The 25,753-nt window shown below is 49.0% G+C and overlaps 1 protein-coding gene across 2 annotated transcripts; it reads left to right on the forward strand.

The window, feature by feature from the left end:
• The first annotated feature begins 2,614 nt into the window (after positions 1–2,614).
• WSB2 (WD repeat and SOCS box containing 2) lies at positions 2,615–25,463 on the forward strand. 2 transcript variants are annotated; one of them, XM_054712336.1, is made up of 9 exons: positions 2,615–2,704; positions 8,800–8,968; positions 16,930–17,174; positions 17,377–17,508; positions 21,440–21,540; positions 22,653–22,825; positions 23,555–23,665; positions 23,781–23,888; positions 24,496–25,463. In XM_054712336.1, the coding sequence occupies exons 1-9, from the start codon at positions 2,692–2,694 to the stop codon at positions 24,656–24,658; spliced, it is 1,215 nt and encodes a 404-aa protein (XP_054568311.1). In that variant the 5' UTR covers positions 2,615–2,691; the 3' UTR covers positions 24,659–25,463. The 2 variants fall into 2 exon arrangements, with proteins under 2 accessions (XP_054568311.1, XP_008140981.3); XM_008142759.3 differs by lacking the exon at positions 2,615–2,704 and having other exon boundaries at positions 8,766–8,968.
• The last annotated feature ends 290 nt before the right edge of the window (positions 25,464–25,753 follow it).

A 25,753-nucleotide genomic window follows, 5' to 3' on the forward strand; every position in this document is an offset into this window, starting at 1 on the left:
TTAAGAACCCTGGTCCTGGGGGATCTTCAAGTTTTAAGGATTTTTAAAGAATTAGGGCTTTTTTTTTCTTCCCCTTTTTCTTTTAAGATGACCCATCTCCAAATGAGCAGGTCCCTAGAAGTGAGTGACCATCCACAAGCCTGCTGACAATGGATACAGACTTTGTGGGGCAAAGTCCACGTTGTCACATCACGCTGTAACGTGCACTCTTATCTGAATGCATTGTAAACTCAGAGACCAGGTCTCCTTATCAGAACCAGGAAGATAGAGAGTTCAGGGCTATCACAACTGACATTTCTTTTTCTCAAAACCTGGTGGGCACTGGGGAAAGGGCTCCTGCAAACTTGTGGCTTTGATATTAGCTCCAATTCTCCCTAGCACAGACAGGCCCTATTCCTGCAGCAGGAAGGCACATGACGGGAATTTTCCACAGCCCGTGCACTGAAACCTGGGGAAGCCTCCTTGCTGGGTAAAAGCTATGATGATGCAATAAGTGCCAACCGGTATTTCTCACCATGGGGCTGGCCGGGATCTGCTGCAAAGAAAAATAGGCAGATCTTCTGCATTCTTTACATTTTAATATTTGATGTGGGGAGGTGGGTTGGGAGAAATTCATTCTGAGGTTATAATGAATTTTTTAAAAAAAGATTATGGAATAAAGTTATTTTTAAATAAAAGCTTTGGTGTACTTGATTGAGACTTGATTAGTAACCTGAAAGATATGGGGGAATGGGTTTACCTCCCCCAATTTTTTACTAGCTTTCCCACTGTGGGTAACAACATTGTCCTCGTTGCCATTTTATTCTTCTCCGTGGCTTGTCGGTACTACCCACCCTCTTAACCTACCGAGACACCCTCACCTTTTTAAAATCTCCCCTCACCTTTTTAAAATCTCCCGGAGAAGTTTGTTCTTCCTTTTTTCCCTCCCTACCTCTGCCTCCCTGCTCAGAGGGCAGGCTTTCTAAGAGCTAGAAGTCACCATGGAAAACAGAACTGATGGACCGCTTGACAGCCCAGCTCACATCAGCCTTCCGGTCCCGTGGTCCTCGCTGTTGATGGCTTTGGAGATTGTCGCCTGGGCTCAGCCAGCGGCAGTCCCCACAACGTCTCACCCCCCTCCCATCTGAGGTTGCCCAATTCCGCTCCCTTACCCTGTTCCAGGCCTTCCCTCTTGGGCCACCCCGCCCCCCTTTTCTTCACTTCACTCCAAGCTCCCTGGCTCTAGCAAAGCCGCCCCATTTTAAATGGACTTCCTCTCTAACCAAACCCACGTTTCCTACCTTAACCCGTCTCCCTCGGGGTGTCTACTTCCCACCCGGGCCTCCCTGTTGGTGTGTGACTTCTGAGCCCCCATTGACCTCTGGGGGCGCACACACACCCAGTCCCTGATGGGGGCGCACACACACCCAGTCCCCAGGGCCTCTTTCCCGTCCCCTTTCGCCCCCGAGGGCCCCCCACGTTCCCGCAGCGTCTCCGTTGCTGGCCCCGCATTTCCCTGCCCCCGGCTCCCTGGCCAGCTGCCCCTCCGCACCGCCCACGTTACCCTTGGTCCTTCCATGGGCCGCGGGGCTCTTTTCCTGGTTCCCATTTTTAAAACATTTTATTTACTTTTAAATCTTCACTGAAAGTATTACATAGGTCCCCCCATTAACCTCTTCCAGCCCCCCCGCCCTCACCGCGCAGGGCCCGTGTCCCCGGGCGGTGCACACACGTTCACTGGTGGGTCTGGTTCCCATTTTTTTGACAACAGCCGGCTCACCCCTTCTCCGACCCCGGGCCCCCAGCCGCGCAGTGACCGCCCCCTCGCTCCCCGGCCGCTGCGGGCTCCCCGATTCTCCAGCCTCAGCGGCAGCCCCGTCCCCCGCGGGGACCCCCCCGCCCCCCGTCCCTCCTCAGGCCGCGCTTTTGTCTCCCCAATCCCTGGTCCCCCGTGGCCTCGGATCCTTTTTTTATTCGTTTCCTTTCTACTCGCCCCCCCTCCCCCGGGATTCCCCAGCCCCAGCTCCCCTAGTTTTCTCCTCAGTATCCCCTCCCTCAGCCCTGCTCCCTGCCGCACCCCACTTTTCTACCCAGATCTTCTTACCCAGCCCCCCCCCCCCCCCGTATGATTGCCCAGCCCTCGCGCTCGGTCTCCCTCACCCGGTTCCCCTCGACTCCGTCCCTTACCCCCTCGGGCTCTACCCTCCCCCCATGTTCCGCTCCCCCCTCATTTTCACCCGTTGGCGCCCACCTGAGCCCCCTCCCGTCTTCCCTCAGCCCCACTCCCCGCCCCCCGTTTCCCTCGTTCTCTCCCCCACCCCCCATTCCTGCAGCGCCACTTCCCTCCGTTTTCCCGCAGCCCTGATCCTACCCGCCCCCCCGCGTTCCCCTCAGCCCCCCATTTGTCCCGCCCGCGCCCCGGCCCGGCCCGGCCCGGCCCCGCCCCCCGTCCAGGCCCCGCCCCCTGCCCCCGACCAGGCCCCGCCCCCTCCCGGCCCGGCCTCGCCCGCCCGCGCCGCCACGTGACGGGAAGCAGCTGATGGCCGCTCCGGGCGGCGGCGGGCTCGGCGGGGCCGGGGCGGGAGCGGGGGCCGGAGGAGCGGGGGCGGGGGTGGGGGCGGGGGCCGGGGCCGGGGCGGGGGGGGGGGCGGCGGAATGAGGGCCGGCGGCCCGGGGGGCTGAGGCGCCGCCTGTCGCGGCCGCGCGTCCTCCATGGAGGCCGGAGGTGAGTGGGGCCCCGGGGCCCGGCCGGGCTCGGGGCGGGTGCGGGCTCGGCCGCGGAGGGGACGCGGGGGCGCCGCCGGGGCCGTGCGCGGGCAGCGGGGGCGCGGGGCGCGGGGGGCGCGCGGAGCCCAGCTTTGTTTCACTTTCGCTGTCAGCGCCGCCACCGCGTCCCCCGCCGCCGGCTGGACCGGGAGGACGGGCCTCGCGCGGCGGGGACCCCCACCCGCATGGTAGGGTCCCGGGTGGGACGCGGGGTGCGCCAAGCCCTCACGGGTGGTACCCGAGGGGGTGGCTGCCGGGTGCCGGGTGCCGCGCGCGCAGGTCTGGGGGGAGCCGCGCTGCTCCTTAGGAACTGTGCGGTCGGGGACCCCCTGGCCCCCCAAGTGTCAGTTTCACATTCACAAAATGGATAGAAAAATACCTGCCTCCGGGGGCGGTTGGGAGCTTCCCAAACTTGCCTACTCGTAAAAATGGGGTCTGGGGTCCTTATTTAAAAAAAACAAAAGTAAATGTAAATACATAAAAAAATGTGTAACACACATAAAACATACGTGTAACATGTACTGTTTACATTCCGAGCCTTTCCCAGTGAAGAGGGATTCGTAGGGCTGGGTGGGGCCGGGGTGCGGGTCCCCGGTGCGTGTGTGGCGGGTTGAGTTTAGGGGGCCCGATGGGTGAGGTCCTTGCCGGCAGCTGTCACCGGAGGCCAGCGTGGGCTCGGGGGGTAGGCTGCACCCGAGCCGCCCCACGAACTTGTCACCTCCGGGGGGAGGGTGTCCTTGTGCAAAGGCCAAACCCCCAGACGTGCCCCTCTTCTCCCTCCCACCCACCTTGCCCCGAAAACCCACCCGTGTGAAAACTGGGTGTGTGCCGGGGATTTATTGTGGGAGTCCCAACTCTCTCGTGTACCCCCATACTTCAAGGCAGCTCCCGGAGCAACCATTCTAAGGGGTCGAGGCCTAGGGCTCAGCCTGTGTTCCAGAACCTCATTGTGTCCTCCTCCCAGTGAAGTTCGCTTCCTCCTGCCCTGGCGGATTCCGAGTGTTGACGCCCGTTTCCCCGGCTTGTGGGACGGGGCAGGGGCTGTGGGTGGGGAGGCTGAAACCCCAGGGTATTCCCTGGGGTGGTGTAACTTTTTAATTTGGGAAATGACATTTCTTTGTTTGCTGGAGTCAGGCATTCAGGGGAAGGTGTAGAGGCCACTCTCGCTGCCTTCCCATCTAGATAAGGGCTTTCTTTCAGTGCCTGTTGCCCACAGGACTCCCTTTATAAATGGCCCTTACTGTTCGCCCGAATCTTACGGAATCTTTTTATAGCTTCCGCTGTCATTTCCATTGACCCCTTAATAGTTAAATCTGAAAGTGATCTGTAGCTGGCCTCTCTTTTTAGCAAGAATCTGTTTCCAGTTCTGGGTTTTTCCTAACGATTGACCACTGAGTTTTGGGGTGTGGGCAGAGCTGTTGAGAGCTGCCAAGCTACTGTTAAAAAAAAAAAAAAAAAGCCTGAGAGTTTTACATTCTTTTAAACTGAATAAAGCCTATTGTAATGGGGTTACAATGGACAAGAGCGGGTATCTTCAGAGCAGAGGTTGGAGTTCATTTATTCATTCAACAAATATTTGTGGAGTACCTGCTATGTGCTAGCACTGGCCAATAGAATGAAACGTGAGCCGCATATATAATTTAAAATGTTCCAGTAGCTGCATAAAAAAGTGAAACAGGTGAAATTAATTTTAAAACTCTATCTTTGTCAGTCCAACATGTCTAAAACGTCATTTCACTGTGTAATCATGATTACTAATATGTTTTAGATTTTTGTTTTTGGTATTAAGTCTTCAAGATAAGATGTGTATTATATACATAATCTTGGGTTGGACTTGCCACCTGTTAATTGGTCCATAGCCACGTGTGGCTAGTGGTTACTGTATTGGACAGCACAGCCCAACAGCAGTGAACAGATGTTTGAGCTGGGGTGGGGAAGAGATGGACAATAAATACATGAAGATGACAAGTGCAGTCAAGAAAAGATAGATGAGCGATAGTTATAAAGAAAATTTAATGGAGTGAGAGGAAAGTGACTGGGTCACTTTGTTTATTTTTTAAAAAATATATTTTTATTGATTTTTGGAGAGGAAGGGACAGAGGGAGAGATTGAGAGAGAGAGAGAAACATCAGTGATGAGAGAGACTCATTGATCGGCTGCTTCCTGCGAACCCCACACTGGGGATGGAGCCCGAATCTCGGGCGTGTGCCCTGACCAGGAATTGAACCAAGATTTCCTGGTCCATAGGTCGACACTCAACCACTGAGCCACACCAGCCAGCCTAACTGGGCCACTTTATTTATTATTATTTTAAAATATATTTTTATTGATTTCAGAGAGGAAGGCAGAGGGAGAGAGAGAGAGAGAGAAACATCCATGATGAGAGAGAATCACAGACCAGCTGCTTCCTGCATGCCCCACACTGGGTTGGAGCCTGCATGTGCCCTGACCGGGAATCGAACTGGGACCTCCTGGTTCATGGGTTGATGCTCAACCATTGAGCCACACCGGCCGGGCCTAACTGGGTCACTTTAGATTGTGAGGCCAGAAAGGCTTCTGAGAAGGCGACATCAGCACCCAACCCTGAGGGTGAGATCTGGGGCCCACCAGGCAGCGTTCCCCAGGCTGATGGAACATCTGATGTAATGATCCTGAGGCACGGCAAATCGCCTTGCTGCCTGCTGCCTGGAGCCATAGCTTCCATCTCCGTGTTAAGGCAGTCTCCTTTCACAGACAAGGCCCATCATAAATACCTTTCCGTTCAGCCTGTGTCCACACACATCGCAGTGTTTGATTAGAAAACCCTGATCTTTTTCACCAAGAAGGGCCGTGGCAGGTGCAATCCCAGATGAAGCTGGATCCCCTTGGCTCGGGTTTGTAAGCCCAGCACTAAGTACGGCTTTCTTTTCCAGCAGCCAATGGTAGTTGGGGCCCAGACTCCCCCTTCAGAATTTCCTTCGTTCTAGAATTGAAGAAGAGACAGGAGTCACTGGGTTCTTCTTTTAGCTCCTGGATTCCTGAGCCTAAAATAGCAAGAATTAAATCCTCAAATCACAGAAATAGAGTGTGAAATCTGGGGATGGCTCATGTTTAAGAAGCATTTCATGTGAAATGTTTGGCACAGGCATCATAATAGTTTAGGGGGCATCATTTTATTTATATTTAAGGAGGTATATCATGTATATTTATTCAACAAATATTTACTGCCTGCCTGTTCTCTGCCAGGAACTCTGCCAGGAACTGGAGATACACATACAAGGTCCCTGCTCCTGTGGAGTTAATGTCCTAGTTGGGGAAGATAGTTAATAATCAAATTAGTGATTGTGCTGTAAAGAAGTGAGAAGCCCTCGCCGGTTTGGCTCAGTGGATAGAGCATTGGCTTGTGGACAAGGGTCCCAGGTTCGATTCCAGTCAAGGGCACATGCCCGGGTTGCAGGCTTGAGCCAATCAATGATTCTCTCTCATCAATCTCTCATCAATGTTTCTAGCTCTCTTTCCCTCTCCCTTCCTCTCTGAAATAAATAATAATAATAATAATAATAATAATAATAATAATAATAGAATTCTAAAAAAAGAAAGAAAAGTGAGAGGTTGTGAAGGAGATTGTTTTCCGGGGTCAGAGAAGGGCCCTCTAAGGAGCTACCATTTAGCTGAGACCTGAATGAAGAGAAGGCACCAGCCACTGAGGCATTCCTGGGGATGAGAATAGCTGGTGCAAAGGCCCCGGGGTTGGAACTAATGGAGCACCGTGAAGGTGTGAGAGAAGGCTAGTTGGTATGCTAGAGCCAGGAGCAAGAAGAGAGCTATAAGCCCAGGTGGGAGACAAGGCAGGGCCAGTTTGTGCAGGACTCTTGAGGGCAGGGTGAGTTTGTATTTTATTCTAAGAGTGATTGAAGCGGATTACTTTGGAAGGTGAGAATGGATGATAGGGGCCAGAGCGGGAGCTAGGAGAGCAGTTGGAAGGCTGCTTAGTGAGAGATGATGATGTTGCATAGATTAGAATAGTAGCCATGGAGAGGAAGGGAAGTTAGGTTTGCCAAGTCTCCTGGAAACAGAGTTGACAGAACTTGCTAATGGATTTGGATTGGGAGGGGAAGAAAAGAGAAAAATCAAGGATGACCGCTTTCCACATTATGTAGAGCCTCTGGTATTCCAGAGGATGGCCAGTGTGCGTGCGGGGGAAGTGAAGCCTGTGTAAATATAGTCCGGACGGAATAGTGAACTTTGTCATTGTCCGTGTCACTTGGCATTGTGTGCATACGGGGTCTCAGCCTCGGCACTACTGACATTTTGGGCCAGAAAATTCTTCATGTGGGGGCTGACCTCTGCATTGTAGGATGCTTAGCAGCACCCATGGCCTCCACCCATTACATAGCAGTAGCACCACCCCCAGTTATGGCAACAGAAGTGTCTCCAGACATTGCCACGTGTCCCCGGGGGGCAAAATTACCCCCGCCCCCGTTGAGAACCATTGGGCTACGTGTAGAAAGCATTACCAGATTAGGGCTGTGTCACCATAAGGAAATACCTGGAAGGAGCTGTTGCAGGATTGCTGCATAACATTAAGAGATCTGTTTCGGATTTAAAATATATAGTAAAATATTCTTGTCATGTAAACACTCACATCCAGAGGAATATGCTTCTACAGAAAAATAATGATACAAATGAAAGGATCACGTGCACGAACACAAATTTCTAGGAGGAATTACCGGGGCCTGTACAAACACCAGTTTAGACTTAATATTTTAAAACCTAGATTTACATATAGAACCTCAGGGAATGAATATAAAGGAAACTTCCTTAAATAGCAAAGCCACCAAAGCTTTGATATGATTATATGGTGCACTTATATATGCACCCTTACCACCTGTTTCATTGGATCCAAGATATGGATCATATTGGCCTATGTATCACTGAGAAAAAAGATACTGCCTGTGTAACCATACTTGTAAGACATACCCTGATTTCATGGAGGTCACAATGTGAGAAGACATAAAGATGTATCCTAGAATATATGAACTATGGGTGCTTAAATTAGTTTCTATCTGGTAACAGCTATAAAAGGGTCAAAGTCTCGGAACTGTTAAAGTGGAACATACACATCAGGAAGTGACCTCATGCAGGAGGGAAGCCAGTTAATATATTAGCATGTCTCACCATTACACATCATCGTGGTCAGAAAGTCAGTTCCGAGGGCCTTTAACTTACGAGCCTCCCCAGCCACGGACAGCCTTCCAGTGGAGGAGAGGTGACCAGGACGAAGACACACCTTTCCAGCACCTAACTCCTCACAAGGTGCTGTGCCAGGCCCGGCAGACACAAGGATGAACTCGACTCGCTGTTTTCGAACAAAGATGCTTACATTCTGCGGGGGAGGGGGAGGGCAATTGGCTACTACAGGAGAGAAGAAATAAGCAGAGGGGCTTATTTCTGCTCTGATCGTGTGAGATCGGGGTATGCTTCCCAGGTGCTAATCTAGGTGGGATTCTCAAAAGCGGAAAAGGAGTCTAGCTGTGAATGAGCATGAGCTCCTCCGGGCAGGACTCTGGTCTAAGCAAGAGGAAGCAGGGCAAGTGCTGAACTTTGTATTTTAGTCTTGATAATGGAGGGGGGTGGGGAGGGAGGGGAGAGGGGGGAGTGAGTTTCAGATAACCCTTTTCTCCCAGGAGCGGGTTCTTTTGAGGAGAATTTAAATACATTTGAAAGCCTCCTGATCTGCACCATCTAGCACAGCCTTGCCTGGTCTAGTCCTGATCTGGCCCTCTCCTTTCTTCCTCTTTAGGCTTCATAGGAAAAGGAGGCCTCTGGTCACTGGGCTTACCCTTCCAAAGGTTACTGAGTCATGGTTAACCAGCAGAGGGGAGTGCCAGAGATAAGTAACCACCGTGGAATGTGGCCTTTGGCTACTGTTACTGCCCCAGGTCACTTAAGGGACAGTTCCCTCCCAGAACCCTACCCCGTGCCATGGTGAGACAGTGGCTCTCAGCGTCTGAGTCAGGGAGGTGAGGAGGGAAGTGAGAGTGCTGGTTTGAAGCATGCTGTCTCCTGTCCCAGAGGAACCGCTGCTGCTGGCCGAACTCAAGCCCGGGCGCCCCCAGCAGTTCGATTGGAAGTCGAGCTGTGAAACCTGGAGTGTCGCCTTCTCCCCAGATGGCTCCTGGTTTGCTTGGTCTCAAGGACACTGCATTGTCAAGCTGATCCCCTGGCCGCTGGAGGAGCAGTTGTAAGTACTCTGGCAGCCCAAGTGCCGAGGAACCTGAGCGCTTATTCAAACTACTGCCTACTCGTGGGTCTTCCTGCCCAAGAACAGGAGGGAGCACGCGGGACAGCTCAGGGGTCCCTCATCGGAGACTCCAGAGCCCCACATGCAGGCCGTGGGGAAACTAATTCCATCGAGATTATGGTAGCCCCAAGTTTTTTAAAACAGATTTATTGAGATATAATTTACCCACCATACAATTTGCCCATTTAGAGTGTATCTAGCCAAAACCGGTTTGGCTCAGTGGATAGAGCGTCGGCCTGCGGACTCAAAGGTCCCGGGTTCGATTCCGGTCAAGGGCATGTACCTTGGTTGCGGGCACATCCCCAGTGGGGAGTGTGCAGGAGGCAGCTGATCGATGTTTCTCTCTCATCGATGTTTCTAACTCTCTATCCCTCTCTCTTCCTCTCTGTAAAAAAAAAAAAAGAAAAAAAAAATAGAGTGTATCTAGCACCATGATTAATCTTAGAACATTTTCATTACTCATAAAAGAAACCCCACATCCCTAAGCTGGCACCCTCCAAACCCCTCTACTCGCCAGCCCTGAGAAGCCACTAATCTACTTCGTGTCATTATAGGTTTGCCTATTCTGAACATTTCATATCAATCAGATAATATGTAGACGTTTTTGACCGGCTTCGTTCACAACATAATGTTTTCAGTTATTTATGATGATGCATGTATCAGTACTTTATTTCCTGTCATTGCCAAATAATATTCCATTGTGTGGAGATAACCACGTTTATACATCTATCAGTTGGTGGACATTCGGGTTGTTTTCACCTTTGACTGTTACAAAGAGTGCTGCTATGAACATTGCTGTACAAGTCTTCGTGTGGACGTATTGTTACCAGAAAGGGGACCTGGCCCTTGGCGGTTCTTGGCGCAGGAAACATTTCACAACACGAGCCCGGGTGACTGAGGGAACGTGTATTAAAGCTGGGGTCGTGAAACAGGAAAGGACTCGGCACTGAAGAAGCAACGGGAGCCTAGGGGGGCTGCCTCAGCGCCCTGGGGAGTCAGCGGAGGGCGCCTGGGGAACAGGTTTAGGGGACTAGCCTCTGACGACGGAGCTGCCACTGGTGCAAGTCTTGTGGGTCCTTTGGGGTTTGGAGATGCATGCTCGTGGGGGGAAGAAGAGGAGGAAGAAGGGGAAGGGAATGGCAGGGGCTGCTCCACGGACCACCGGTTGGCGACCACAGCCCTAGGCCAAGAGCGCGCCCTGGGTCCTTGGTCTTGAGACTTTATCTCTTTCTCAAAGGCGGGAAGGTCTCAGGGGCGGGTCTCTACAGGATATTCATCAGTCTCCTAGGTGTGCCCATCCAGGTTCCCGGTCTTGACTGACTGGTCCGTGTTAGGGCTGGGGGTTGTCAGTCATCGTGGCTGGTCCTGGTGGCGCCCACCTGGTTTTGCTGCTTTCCTTGGTCTGGAGCTGAAATGCAACTGAGGCCTAGATGTTATTTCTAGGAAGGTGACCTTCTGTATCTACTGTAAATTGCTTTGCTAGTTTGTTCAGCTAACTGCCTCAGTTTCCCTATTCCATTTGTCCTGCCTTACTGGCCTGTCTCAATATGATTTTATATGTTTTCTGTGTTTAACTGAGGAACTATCAGGCTTTTTCAAAGTGGCTATACCATTTTACAATCCCACCAGCAGTGTGTGAGTTTAAAAAATTTTTCACACCCTCCCAACACTTGTTATTGCCAGTCTTTTTGATTATAGCATAGCCATCCTGGTTGGTATGAAATGGCATCTTCTTGTGGTTCTGATTTGCATTTCCTTGATGGTACTGATGTTGAGCACCTTTTCACGTGCTTATTGGCCCTTTGTGTATCTGCTTTGGAGAACTGTCTCTTCAGATCCTCTGCCCATTTTAAAATAGGGTATTATCTTTTCATTATCTACCACGTTTAGTTTCGGATACTCTTCTGTCTTTGGGCTGGACAGGTCCCAGTGTCTGAAAGCTGTGAGCCCCCAGTCAGTTGGCCCAGCATTTGCATTTTTTCATTTGTTCCAGGGTAACTCTGTCTGCATTTATGTATTCAGCCAACATTTGTTGCAAATCTTCTTTGCCTAAAACTGAGCTAGGGGCGAGAATCCTAAGTAAATCAAACACGGCCTGTGCCCTTGAGGGTTTCATTTGTTTTGCTTTAGGCATTTCTTATAAATTGTCTATTAGATTTAAGTTTTTTAGAAGTTTAGTTTGAAATTTGTTGCCTTGATAATAGGTAAAGCTGATGAGAGTTTGTTGAGATGGGTACTCTGTACACTGTTGGGGTCAAGGGGATAAATTTGTGCACTTTCTGGAAGGAAGTCTATTTGACAATAGGCATCAAAAACCTTAAAAATGTCCTTCTAGTGACATTTACTTCTATTTACATGCACTGATTTTCATCATGAAATTAATTATGCAGTAGTTAAAAATCAGAAATAGCTACAAATTGGGTGATGAGAGAATGGTTAAGGACATTGTGGCATCTGTATATAAAAAATCCTAATATGTAAATAGACTGAACGGTGGAACAACCAAACAACCTGTCGGTATGACGTGCGCTGACCACAAGGGGGCACACGCAGAACATGGTGGGCGTCGGCAGCAGGTGGCAGAGGAAACGTGGTGGGTGTCAGCCGCGGTGGGATGGTGGAGCAGGTGAGCAGGGGCACCAGACCAAGGCAGGGCGCCGATCGCTGTCATCGGGGCAAGCCTTTGGTGGTTACTGAAAATTCTTTGCTCCCGCGCACTGCGGTCCTGCCTGGCGCTTGCACCTGCTGCCAGCGCCAGAGCCGCTGCTCGCACCCACTGCCGGCGCCCAATGCGGTCCTGATCGCTCCGTGCCATCAGCGGGTGCGAGCAGCTGCTGCCGGCCCCAATCGCCCCTCAGGGCTTCTCCACCTCCCTCTGCTCCTGAGGTGCTATCGAGGCAAGCAGCTGCCACTTGCACCCACTGACGGCGCCAGCCCCAATCGCTCCACACCGTCAGTGCATGGGAGCAGCGGCTGTGGTAGCAGGGTTGCAAGCAGACAGGGGACTGGGGCCACTGCAGGAGGGGCCAGGTGGGGGCACAGAGGATGGGCCGAGACCCGCCCCTGTGCCCACCACAGCCTCGTGGCCCACAGTTCTGTTCAAGGTGCACGAATTCGTGCACTGGGCCCCTAGTTTTTATATATTTTAGCAGCTGTCAAAGATTGTGTGTATTTTTTTAAGTAAATCTTTATTGTTGAAAGTATTACATATGTCCCTTTTTTCCCCCATTGCCCTCCCACCCGCCTCTCCCCCAAGCCTTTACCACCCTATTGTCTGTGGCTGTGGGTTATGCACATACGCATATGAGTTCATTGGTTTATCTCTTCTCCCCTCCACCCTCCTGTGCCTTCCCTCTGAGGTTTGAGTCTGTTTGATGTTTCTATGTCTCTGGGTCTATTTTGTTCATCAGTTTATGTTGTTCATTAGATTCCGCATATGAGTGACATCATGTGACACTTACTTACCTTTCTCCAACTGGCTTATTTCACTTAGTATAATGCTTTCTAGGTCCGTCCATGCTGTTGCAAATGGTAAGAATTCTTTCTTTTTTACAGCAGCGTAGTATTCCATTGTGTAGATGTACTACAGTTTTTAATCCACTCATCTGCTGATGGGCACCTAGGCTGTTTCCAAATCTTAGCGATGGTGAATTGTGCTGCTATGAACATAGGGGTGCATATATCCTTTCTGATTGGTGTTTCTAGTTTCTTGGGATATAGTCCTAGAAGTGGGATTACTGGGTCAAATGGGATATATTCCTAGAAGTGGGATCACTGGGTCAAATGGGAGCTCCATTTTTTATTTTTTGAGGAAACTCCATACTGTTCTCCACCGTGGCTGCACCAGTCTGCATTCCCACCAGCAGTGCACGAGGGTTCCCTTTTCTCCCCATCCTTGCCAACCCTTGTCCTTTGTGGATTTGTTGATGATAGCCATTCTGACAGGTGTGAGATGGTACCGCATTGTCGTTTTGATTTGCATCCCTCAGATGATCAGTGACTTTGAGCATGTTTTCATATGTCTCTTGGCCTTCTGTATGTCCACTTTGGAGAAGTGTCTATTTAGGTCCTTAGTCCATTTTTTAATTGGGTTGTTTATCTTCTTTTTGTTAAGTTGTATGAGTTCCCTGTGGATTTTGGAGGTTAACCCAAATATGTTCTCCCATGGGGTGGGCACTCTTGTTATTTTATTGATGGTTTCTTTTGTTGTGCAGAGGCTCTTTATTTTGATGTAGTCCCATTTGTTTATTTTCTCCTTAATTTCCATTGTCCTAGGAGATGTATCTGTAAACATATTGCTACAAGAGATGTCTGAGATTTTGCTGCTTATGGTTTCTTCTAGGATTTTTATGGTTTCACATCTTACATTTAAGTCTTTTACCCAGTTTAAGTTTATTTTGGTGTATGGTGTAAGTTGGTGGTCTAATTTCATTTTTTTGCATGTATCTGTCCAATCTTCCCAATACCATTTATTGAAGAGACTATCTTGACTCCTTTTGTCAAATATTAATTGAGCATAATGACTTGGGTCAATTGCTGGGTTCTCTGTTCTGTTCCATTGGTCTATATACCTGTTCTTATGCCAGTACCAGGCTGTTTTGAGTTAGGTAGCTTTGTAGTATAACTTGAAATCTGGTATTGTGATTCCTCCAACTTTGTTTTTCTTTCTTAAGATTGCTGCAGCTATTCAGGGTCTTTTTTGATTACATATAAATTTTTGGAATATTTGTTCTAACTCTGTGAAATATGCTGTTGGTATTTTAATAGGGATTGCATTGAATCTGTAGATTGTCTTGGGTAGACATTTTAATGATGTTGATTCTACGAATCCATGAACATGGTATATTCTTCCACTTGCGTATATCTTCCTCTATCTCTTTTTTCAATGTCTTGTAGTTTTCCGTGTGTGGTTTGTTTTTGTTTTGTTTTTTTAGTCGTGAATTTTGGTTCCTTCTATAGTCAGTTTAATGATAATGCCAAGGTCATTCATTGCTGTTGTAAGATATATTTTTATTGATTTCAGAGAGAGGAAGGGAGAGGGAGAGAGAGATTGAAACATCAATGATGAGAGAGAATCATTGATCGGCTGCCTCCTGCATGCCCTCTACTGGGGAAGGGAGCCCGCAACCTGGGCATATGCCCTTGACCAGAATCGAACCTGGGACCCTTCAGTCCACAGGCCAACGCTCTACCCACTGAGCCAAACTGGATAGGGCCATTCATTGTTTATTGATCTACTCACTTTAAGTACAGGGGACTAAACTTCATATCCAGAATTAAGTCTGATATAAGTCTATAGTCTGAAAAAGTTTTTAAAAAGCATAAAATGGCCCTGGCCAGGTGGGCTCAGTTGGTTGGAGCATCATTCTGTACACCAAAACGGTTGTGGGTTGATCCTGGTCAGGGCACATACCTAGATTGCAGGTTCGGTCCCTGGTCGGGTGCAACCAATCCATGTTTCTCTTTCTCTCTTCTCTCTCTCTCTCTCTCTCTCTCTCTCTCTCTCTCTCTCTCTCTCTTTCTCTCTCTCTCTCCCTTCTCTAAAATCAGTAAAATATCTGCTTTTTTCCCTAAAAGTCATTCTTGTACTTAAATATATACAGTACTGTAGGTAAATATAGTCTTCCTATATTAACTATTAATTGCCTCACTTCCAAATTTTTCCCACATTTCTCTATTTTTATAAATCAAAATAATTTTTTAAGTCCTTTAAAAAGGGAGGAATCTGGGGCATTTATGATCTTCTTAGGATTGTTACACCTTTTTAAAAAGTTATTTTTATTGATTTCAGAGAGAAAGGGAGGAGGGGGAGAGAGATATAGGAACATCAATGATGAGAGAGAATCATTGATAGGCTGCCTCCTGCACGCCCCCTACTGGGATCGAGCCCGCAACCCAGGCATGTGCTCTGAGGGGAATTGAACCTTGATCTGGTTCTTAGGTCAAGCTCAACCACTGAGCCACTCTGGGCGGGCCCAGGATTGTTACACATTTTAAAATGTCATATGTGCTTTTGATATGGAGCAAGTAATTGATACTAACCAAATAGTTGTAATACTTTGAGAAATACAATTTTTAGAAACTTTAATTTCAGTGAAGTTAAGTTCTCCCAATGAATCTACCTTGTGCTTAGTTATCCCTTTTCAAGCTGCACCTCCCCACCTCCCATGTAACTCATCCCTTGATTCATTGACAAACTCAGAAGTCCAGGGGATCTGTTGAGCAGTAGGCTAGGATACCCAAGACTTATTTATGTTCTGATTCCAGATCTGCCCCTGATTTGGGGACCACAGGAAAGTCAACTCTACCCCTAAGGTGGAGATTTTAGTATCTTTCTAGAGAAATTAAATGTGTGATATTAAAATGATTTAACATATTAATGTGCCTTAATTTCTTTGGAATAAAGTAGCTATAAAAGTATCCCTTAATTCAAATACAGAAATTAGGATAACTTTGGAGGGTCACGCTGTCCTGTGAAGTTTTTCCATGGTCTGCCTTTTACATGCCTTTTCCCCGGATGGCAAACTCAGGCTCTTGTGCAGGGCCAGGCCGGTCTGCGATGTGTGCGGGGCCATGTGTGGGTTGGGCAGGCCCAATCAAAAAGATATTCATTATCACACCCACATGTTTTGTCAGAATAACAACATCTCAGACTATATTGGGCCATTTAGACCAGGGGTCAGCAATTTTTTTCTGTAAAGGTCCAGATAGTAAGTATTTTCGGTTTTGTAGGCCATATGTCTGTCAATGGCACTCAGCCATGCCGTTACAGCATCAAAGCACCCATAGAAAACAGGTGAGCAAATGGGCGTGGTGGTATTCCATTAAAACTTTATTTATAAAGACAGGCTGCTGGCCTAGGCAGAGCTTGCCCGCCTCTGACCTGGATGAATAGAGCTTTAGAGCCACAGGAGGCTACGTTGCTTCAGTTCCTCCGCGCTTTGTCAGCTGGTTAAATCTTTTAGTCTCTTTCAACCACAACATGTGATTTCCTTACTTTGGGGGACAAATGTAGAACATAAAAAGGTCCAGCTACATATTTGTGATACAGGATTTCTCGTGGAACTCAGTTCTAGCGTTTCATCTCCATTCCCCTTAGTTTGGTTCACCCCGGAGTGTGGTCAGGGCCACACAGGAAAGTAGGCCGTGCTTGCCCTGATCCAGGGCACCACAGGCAGGAAAGGCCAGGCGTCTGGGCGAACCTCCGGCTGTCTGACCGCTCAGGCCTCTGAGATCCCGGCTCCAGGCAGATCGGTGGAAGGCCCCGTTGTTAGGGACTGAGTGTGACAGGAGAATGTTAAAGGAAGAGGGTCAGGTTGCTCAGTGTGCCCCTGAGTAGTTCCATGGGTTCTTTCTCTCCGTTGACTATCCTGCTGGCAGGAAGTGGATGATAGAGGCTTAGTAATTGGTTGGAACATAGCGAGTGAAGGCAGAATCAGTGTGTACCAAGCAACGTGTGGGCAAGAAAGGGCATATTTCCCTGCTTCTTGGGAGTGTTCTGAGCTGGAGCTGGGAGCCTCCTCAGGCGGGAGAGCTGCAGATGGATGGTGAGGCTCTCCGTGCTGTCCTAGCGCCACACCCGCAGTGTGCCTTCTTTCCCGTGGGAAAAGCTGAGTGCGCTTTCCTTTCACACCAAAACCCCAGAGGACTGGATCCCCCAGGCAGGTCCCCCATGCAGGGGGGACTGTATCCCCCAGGCAGGTCCCCCAGGGCAGGGCTGTCCCAGAGGGGATGAGCCCAGGCCAGGGAAGCCTCTGTTACACGGATTCTAAAAAGGAAAGTCACACCAGAATTCACCGAGGCCCAGTTTGTTCCTGTGGCTTTCAGGTCTTAGATCCCCAGGATGAAAAGTGGGTTGACCTGGGAGTTGCATACTCATTAAGAACTCTCTACTTCCCCAGCATCCCGAAAGGGTTTGAAGCCAAAAGCCGAAGCAGCAAAAATGATACGAAGGGGCGAGGCAGCCCGAAGGAGAAGACTCTGGACTGTGGGCAGATTGTCTGGGGCTTGGCCTTCAGCCCGTGGCCTTCTCCACCCAGCAGGAAGCTCTGGGCACGCCACCACCCCCCGGGGCCAGATGTCTCCTGCCTGATCCTCGCTACGGGACTCAACGACGGGCAGATCAAGATTTGGGAGGTGCAGACAGGTAGGTCGTTTCTGGCTGGCACAAGGTCCTGGAGGCTCGTGTGCATGTCCTCATCGGGGCGGCGGTGGGGGGGAGGGGGGGGGAAGGGGGGGGAAAGGGCGGGGCTTGAAGGGCCCCAGCCCCCAGCTGGCTGAGGGTGCAGCTGTGAGGGCAGGCCAGGTGCCATCTCCCCCCTGACTGAGTGCTCCTGCTGCCCCGCTAGGGCTCCTGCTTTTGAATCTTTCCGGCCACCAGGATGTTGTGAGAGATCTGAGCTTCACACCCAGTGGCAGTTTGATTTTGGTCTCTGCGTCTCGGGACAAGACTCTGCGCATCTGGGACCTGAATAAACATGGTATGGAGGGGATGGGACTCCCGGGGAACTCCTAAAATACTATATTGGCCCCTTTCCCTACTTTCCCTGTGTCATTTTTACCCAGGTAGCGTTTCTCCATCTTTTTTTTCTATTGTTTCTTTAGGAGCCTTTTCAGACATTTTTTTCTTGATCACTCTCCCTTCATCCCTTGAAGATTTAAATTCTGTATATCTGTCTATTGATTGAATACGTATTTATACACTGTAAGGAAAAAACTGAGTTTTTTTTTTAAAACCAGTAGAACCAGTTTTTGCCACTATCGATAGCACCTTTATTGAAAAGGTGATGGAGAATGCCTTTCTCACCATGGCATCACTGACATTTTGGGCTGCATAAGTCTTTGTTATGGGCTGTGCATCCTACCCTGTAGATGGGTTCTACAGTCGGGACAAACCAAAATGTGTCCAGACATTGCCCGTGTCCCGTGGAGGGCACAGTCTCCCCAGTTGAGAACTGCTGATCTAGAGGAAGTCATCCTCCTTGGGCACTTCCTGTTAGAAATAAAGTTTCTTGTGAAGTAGAATCCAGGTCTAGAAGAATTCTCTCAGGCTCGCGGGGGTCAGCTTTTATGCAGTTCTGCCTTGAACAGAATTAGATAGAGGAGCAGCCCAGCAAAGAGTTCCACACATCTCTGGTGTTGAACCTCAAACTGGAGTGACCGAGGGAAGGGGAATTGGTTAACAGGTCATTTCTCCCCCACCTGGAGGGCACGCCGAGGCTGGAGGGAGGTGGAGAGAGGAACTGGTGATGCGGCAGTTCATGAAGAGACACACTCATCCCTGATAATGCAAAGGCATCGCACTCCTGCCTGAGCCATGGCTGTTCCCCAAACCGTGAGAGGGGCCCTGTCTGCTTCCCTCTGAGAAACGAGCCCGATCATTTGTCCAAACAGCTGAGGAGGAGGTGCTTGTAGTTTCCTCACCTGAGGGCCCCTAGTCGCTAAGAGAACTCTGTACAGTTCCTTCCCGTTCCCGTGGGACTCGTAGTCATAAAATCCTAGCCAGGCCTGCTGACCGGGAGGGTTATTCAAAGGCAGTGCCGTCTAGTGTGTGTCCAGAGGCAGCTTGTCACCATTGAAGGAAGGTTCTTGAAGTGGCTTTGAAAATCACTTGGTGGTTGGGAAGCTGCAGGTGACACAGAGTGGGCAGAATGGACTAGACCAATTATTAGGGCTTTTCAAAGAAGAGGGGAATAATGCAGTGTTCCCAGGTATTGGGCCCTGCCCTACATGATGTGCCTTAATTTATTCAACACTCACAACGACCTCAGGGCAGGTGTACTATTCTTGTTTGATAGCTGAGAAACCAAGACTGACTTTTAAAAATTTATATTTATCCACACACACCCATCCTACCTAATAATAGAGTAATATGCAAATTGACTGCACCTTCGCTATGCCTAAGCCACACCCACCAGCCAATCAGGAGCAAATACGCAAATAAACCCAACCAAGATGGCTACAGCCACTGAGAGCGGGAGGGAGGCTTGGGTTTCCGCAGTTACAAAAGAAGCCATTCTGTTGCTGGCCTAAGCCTCCACTCAAGGCTACAAAGTTTCAATTACAGAAGGTGAATTAACCCCAACAGAAATCGCTGCTGGCCGGGGAGCGAGCAGCAGGCTTGGCTTTGCTCCAGGCTACAAAGTTTTAATTGTAGAAGGTCAATAAATTCCAGATACCAGGGCCTCCTCTTGGGTCACCAGGGGGCGTGGCCGGCCTGCAAACCACCACAGGCCCCTCACTCAGGCCGCCCCATGCCCCAAGGGAACCCCCACCCTTCAGGGCAAACCAGTCAGCTCCCACCCATGCACAAGGCCTCTATCCTATCTAATAAAAGACTAATATGCAGATTGACCATCACTGCAACACACAATATGGTTGCCCCCATGTGGTCAAAGATCCTGCCCCCATGTGGACACAAGATGGCCACCACAAGATGGCCAGCAGGGGAGGGCAGTTGGGAGGCACCAGGTCTGCAAGGGAGGGCAGTTGGAGGCGATCAACTCTGCAGGGGAGGGCAGTTAGGGGTGACCAGGCCAGCAGAGGAGGGAAGTTGGGGGCACACAGGCTGGCTGGGGAGCAGTTAGGCATCAATCAGGCTGGCAGCGGAGTGGTTAGGGGGTGATCAGGCTGGCAGGCAGAAGTGGTTAGGGGCAATCAGGAAGGCAGGCAGGTGATCAGTTGGGAGCCAGCAGTCCTGGATTGTGAGAGGAATGTCCGACTGCCCGTTTAGGCCCGATCTGGGATTGGGCCTAAACGGGCAGTCGGACATCCCTCGAGGGGGTCCCAGATTGGAGAGGGTGCAGGCTGGGCTGAGGGACATGCCCCCCCCCCTCCGTGCACGAATTTCATGCACCAGGCCTCTAGTACATTTATAAATGACCATATATATTCTTTTTGTGTGTGTGTGTATGTGTTTTTAAAATTTCTTTATTGATTATGGTGTTACATATGTGTCCTTATTCCCCTGTTACCCCCCTCCCTCACCCCCCTGTTGTCTGTATCCATTGGTTAGGCTTATATGCATGCATACAAGTCCTTTGGTTGATCTCTCCCCCTTACCCCTACCCTCCCCTACCTTCCCTCTGAGGTTTAATGGTCTGATCGATGTTTCTCTGTCAACCATATATATTCTTAAAAAAATAATATACACACACACACACATACACACACATACATACATTTTTTTTCCCCTGCCCTGGCTGGGGTTTTCAGTGGTTAGAGCGTCGGCCCAAGTACTGGAGGGTCTTAGGTTTGATTCCTGGTCAAGGTCACATACTTGGGTTGTGGGTTTGCTCCCTGGCCCTGATTGGGGGTCGGGGCACGTGTGGGAGGCAACCAGTCCACATGACTCTCTCACACCAATGTTTCTCTCTTCCCCCCATCCTCTCTCCCTTCCACTCTCTCTGAAAAGCAATGGAAAAAATATCCTCAGGTGAGGATTAACAAAACAAAAATTTTTTTTAAAGTTTTTTCTTTTTATTTTAGCTTGATTCCCACCCATGCCAGCCTTGCCATCTTTCTAATTCTCCCTTCTATTGAATTCCTCCATAATCCCCCCGTAATCTTGTGTAACCCATGCTGAGAGTCTTCCATATTTCTTTCCATGTTTTGCTTACACTTGTATGATCCTATTCGGACAATCACACTCTTACATTTATGGGTTTTGGAGTTATGATGTTTCACAAGAATGGAATCCTAGTCTTCATATTTTTTTCTGAATCTTGTTTTTTCATTAATACTTCATGGGAAATCTAGATTCTTAATTTAATAGGAATTAACAGGGTGGATCTACCTGTGACACTCTTTATTCACTCATTTCCCTATGGGTGGGCATTTTGTTTTCAAAAACTGAAACCTGGAGAGAGGACGTGAGTGGTTCAGGATTGTGTGCCAAGTGCACCGTGGAGCCAGGGTGCAGGCCCATGTTCACCTCACTCCAGAGCACGTGGCCCTAGTAACCACCATTGCTATTCCAGACACCTGGTGGGGGGAGGGGAGGGAGTGGGAACCTTGTGACGAGGGGAAACCATTACAGAGAGAAGTGAAGATCCACTCTCTCAGATTTGGAAGGATGCTTCCAAGTATAACTGAGGTGGTGGGGGGACTGGAAAAGAATGTCCTTTGCTATCAGAGGGATCTATCGAACCTGATCTGTCTACACCGATTATCCTGATGATCCCGTGGAGTTTGGTGTAACAGTGGGGAGTGATTTCCTTTGGGTGTTAGAATATGATATGAATAGATTTCAGGTATTTAAATGACAGGTTTTGTCCTATTTCTTTCTATGCATTAAAAAGTGGGCGGTGGCACTCAGTTGATACAGAGCTGGGAGGGTGGCCCATCACGACGTTCCTCAGTCTTCCTGCTTCGTGGTTTGAGACCGCTCACTGTCTGCCCTCTGTCTGCCAGGTAAGCAGATTCAGGTGTTGTCGGGCCATCTGCAGTGGGTGTACTGCTGCTCCATCTCCCCGGACTGCAGCATGCTTTGCTCTGCAGCTGGAGAAAAGTCGGTAAGTTTCACACATCGGGTGCCATTTCCTCTGTTGCGTTAGTTCAGCAAGACCTGGAGGTTTGTAGCCACCTTGTGTGTGAGAAGGTAAGTAAGGCATATATCTCAAACCCTGCCTCCTGCATACCTCCCTTTTGATTTGCACTTCGACATGAGCCAAAAGAGGAAGTTAAGTTTACGTAGATTGCTACCTTCATTGGAGGCCTGTTTGTCTTTACAAATGGGGAAGGGGTGCTTTTTAAGTTTCTTTTCCCCTTAGAGAGTCTACGATTTTAAAAGTTGCAACCCATGTATGGGTCTAGATTTCCTTTGAACCATCTAGTTTATAGCGACCTAATTAGGATTATCACTTCAGATTATAAAATGTACAGCTACTTATTGAACTTTGCCCTGTCATCCTGCCTGTTATTTTTAGAGAAGTATTGGAAACCCAAGAATACTTTGGGAACAGTTTTGCATGGAGCTGTTTGCTGTGGTTGACGTGGGAAAGTTAAGAATTCAATTATTTGGTGCAGCCCAGGTGGTTAATCATTCATTTGAGGTTTGGAACTATGTGAAAGTGCGAGTTTTCTTAAAGGAAAGAAAATAAAGTCCTATTTATCATGACTCTCAGGAAGGTTTAAAGTGATGAGCTGTGTCCGATGTGCCGTGGTGGGGGCCGATTTCCACAGTCCTGTGAGCACAGAGGGGTGTAAAATGGCACGGCACATGCAGGAGTTGGTAGGCCTGGAGTTCCCTCTGGCCCCGTTCTTGGTATTAAATGAAGGGACAAGCTAGCACGGGGCTGAGGTCTTCCTCCACACGTGCTGCACGTTTGCAAACCGCTCAGGAGCAGAACTCGGATGCTTCTGCTGACCCGTTGGCCGGCAGGCTCCCTGAGGTTGGCCGCGTTTGCTCTTCCTTAAGGTTCACTCCTTGAGCATGTCCTTTGGCCAGGCACCTTGAGAAAGCGGAACTATTACTTTATTTAAGCCTACGTGATGCATTTGGGAAGAGCTGTAGAAAGGCGGGTGGAGAACGTGGCTTCCTCTGGCCATGAGGCCTGACGTGGGCACTGCTCACGTTCTGATACTGTGTTTCCGCCCCTGACCAGGCCCCTGTCGCTTCCCACAGGTCTTCCTCTGGAGCATGCGGTCCTACACGTTAATCCGGAAGCTAGAGGGCCACCAAAGCAGTGTCGTCTCTTGTGACTTCTCCCCTGACTCTGCCTTGCTTGTCACGGCTTCTTACGACACCAACGTGATCATGTGGGACCCTTACACTGGCGAGAGGCTGAGGTCGCTCCAGTAAGGACCCGAATCCCTGCTTACGGCTTCCTTGTGGGGTGACTGATGAGAAACCTGTGTTGGATGAGACATGTCCCTTTTAGAGTCGGGGCATCCCGGGTAAAAGACACGGATTCAGTGCTTATTCTAAGGCTGGTATACAGTAGTGCTTTCTTGTCAATTAAGTTCTGAAATTAGACCCAAGTGCCTTCAACTCTCCTGCTAAGTGAGACTATACTTTGGATTCAGCATTAAGAAACCTCAAAGTGACTCTTTTTTTCCATTTACTAATAACTGTAGTAACAAGTTCAGAACGATCCTTTTATCGAAACTGCTATTTCCATAATGAATTTTCATGTTCTCACAAATTTGGTCTATTTTTTTCCTTTATCTCTGTTGTTTTATAAAGCGAATAATAGGTAGGCCTATAATTATCATGTATCTTAGCCTAAAAAAGACTTTCAGTGTGTACCGTGGCATTCAAGTGAGGGCTGACCTACTTTGCATAAGGAAACTGGCACAGGGAGTGTTAGCAACCCTTCAGCCCCCTCTGCAAGCCACTTGGAGCCTTAGTAAATGCACTTCTCTCCAGTCTTCTTTTCTAGTCTGCAAGTCCCAAGGTTTTCCATATGGGGTACAAGATGCGTCCTGAGCCTTTTCATAGCCAGGTAGTTTGGCCTCCTGCTGGGGATGAAGGTGAAGGGTGAGGGGTGGCCATCACCCCTTACTGTCCTGTTTCTTTCTCCTCAGCCACACCCAGCTCGAACCCCCCATGGATGACAGTGATGTCCACATTAGCTCCCTGAGGTCTGTGTGCTTCTCTCCAGAAGGCTTGTACCTGGCCACTGTGGCGGATGACAGGTAACGGGGGCTCTCTTTATGTGGCCTCGGAGCAGGTGCTCACGTCATTGTAGGTTCCCCGAGGGGTCTGGCCCCGGTTTGCTAATGTGCAAACATGCTTTTCTTTCTCATCCAGACTTCTCAGGATCTGGGCCCTGGAACTGAAAACTCCAATTGCATTTGCTCCTATGACCAATGGTCTTTGCTGCACATTTTTTCCACATGGTGGAGTTATTGCCACAGGGTATGTATCTAACTGCTGACCAGATGGGCAGCGGTTTCTGCTGAGTATACCATGTAGCTTTTTAAGGAAAGAAAGCATTTAGAATTTTCCTGCCTGTGAGGAAGGCTCTAAGGAAATTCAAGATTACATAAAACTCTAATATCCTGTTCTGCCAATATAGGTTATCGTTTATTCTTAATATTTAATCTCAGTGTAATTAGAGTTACAATTCATGACAACGTATGGGCCAAGCCCGCAAGGACGCATACATTACAATGATGCAGAATTTACATGGAAACCCTTTCTGCAGAGACCACCTTTCAGGGACCATCTGTAATTCAGGAGGTGGCGTCCGTCCTTCTGTTGAACTCACAGTATGACTGAGCAAGGGCTGTGCTGGCAGAGATAGCACTTGGGTGTCAGAGGTGTCTGGAGTTCTTATAATCCTCTTAGCAGCCTTAATTATTCAGCACCACAGCTTTTACATCCATTTCAGGAGCCAGGGTTCCATTTCACTCTCCGGAGGCTCCTGCTAGTGCAAGTCAGAGTAGAAACGTTAGTATCCGTCACAGTGGAAACAAGTATTTCCAAGGTCTGGCTGAATGCATTGGTTTCTGTTTTGTTTCAGGACAAGGGATGGTCACGTCCAGTTCTGGACAGCTCCTCGAGTCCTGTCATCACTGAAGCACTTATGCCGGAAAGCCCTCCGGAGCTTCCTCACCACCTACCAAGTGCTGGCACTGCCAATCCCCAAGAAAATGAAAGAGTTCCTCACATACAGGACTTTGTAAGCAACGCCACAGGGTCTCGCGTTTTCTCTGTGGCAGATACATCTCCCCGGCGAGGGAGTAGCTGGGATAATGGGCCAAACACCTGGTCTTGGATGGACATAGTTTCTCCTTGTGATTGTGAACAGAATGTAGCAAAACCAGATTCCAGTGGATCTTCTCCCCATGACATGTGACCGTCAGTCAGAGAGGAGGGGACTCCACTTCCGTGGCCACAGAGCCTTATCTGAAATCTTCAGCCCACTGAGAAACAAGTCTTGAATTCTTTCTGGTAGTTTTGATTCAGAGTGCAGATAATGACGTTTTGGTAAGAAGAGTTCTAGGCCTCGCGAGCCTCTAGTGGCCCAGGGGTTTCAACTCCCTGTGCTGGGAAGCGTGGCTCCTGCCTCACCCAGGCTGCTTCAGGTGCAGCAGAGCGGCCTTGTCTCAGCTTCTCCCCTCCTGTGTCAGAGTTGATGTTGGCAAGTCTCTCCTTCCTCTAGCTTCTCTCTGAGCAGCGGGACAAAGTTTTCATGGAGCAGGCTCTGGTATGAGGTATTAACTAAATTACAGGTGACTCAGAGGCTGTGCTCCTGACTAATACACTATAATTGGCTTTTTCTTTTTTTAAACAATGGTGTGCATGTGCAGATGACAAATTTATATGCCAGGTTACACAAGGATTTACTCCTAAACTGCATGACTGTTCCGATGGCTGAGCTGTTGGTTGTTTGCCTTTCGTTAGCATATTTATTTGTATTTTCTCAACAGATGTTAAGGTACAACTGTGTTTTTCTTGATATCTAAAAACCATAGTACTGAAGTCGAACAGTTGTGAAGATGTCTCCTTAATTGTGTAAAGCATTGTTGTCATCACTTCAGCCGATATTCTCATGTACGAGGTCTGACTTTGCTGCTTCTCCTCATTGGACTTGTGAGCCAGTTTCAGCTCTACCCCTACACAAATATAGCTCCTTAAAAGTACTGTCCTCCAGTGATGTAGTTATCTAATCAGGACACCTCCTTCAAACATAATCTGCCTTTGGAAAATTTAATATATTTTAAATAATTTTAAAAGAAATGCAACATCTTATCCTTTGGCTTTCTTACTAGGTGCGC

The sequence above is a fragment of the Eptesicus fuscus genome, chromosome 23, assembly GCF_027574615.1.
Source record: "Eptesicus fuscus isolate TK198812 chromosome 23, DD_ASM_mEF_20220401, whole genome shotgun sequence".
Lineage (NCBI taxonomy): Eukaryota > Metazoa > Chordata > Mammalia > Chiroptera > Vespertilionidae > Eptesicus > Eptesicus fuscus.

Coding starts and splice junctions, on each gene's coding strand:
- WSB2 (XM_008142759.3), top strand. CDS start 8,781: ATGCTGTCTCCTGTCCCAGAGGAACCGCTGCTGCTGGCCGAACTCAAG. Junction 17,175..17,376: donor GATTTGGGAGGTGCAGACAG/GTAGGTCGTTTC, acceptor CTGCCCCGCTAG/GGCTCCTGCTTTTGAATCTT. Junction 22,826..23,554: donor GAGAGGCTGAGGTCGCTCCA/GTAAGGACCCGA, acceptor CTTTCTCCTCAG/CCACACCCAGCTCGAACCCC.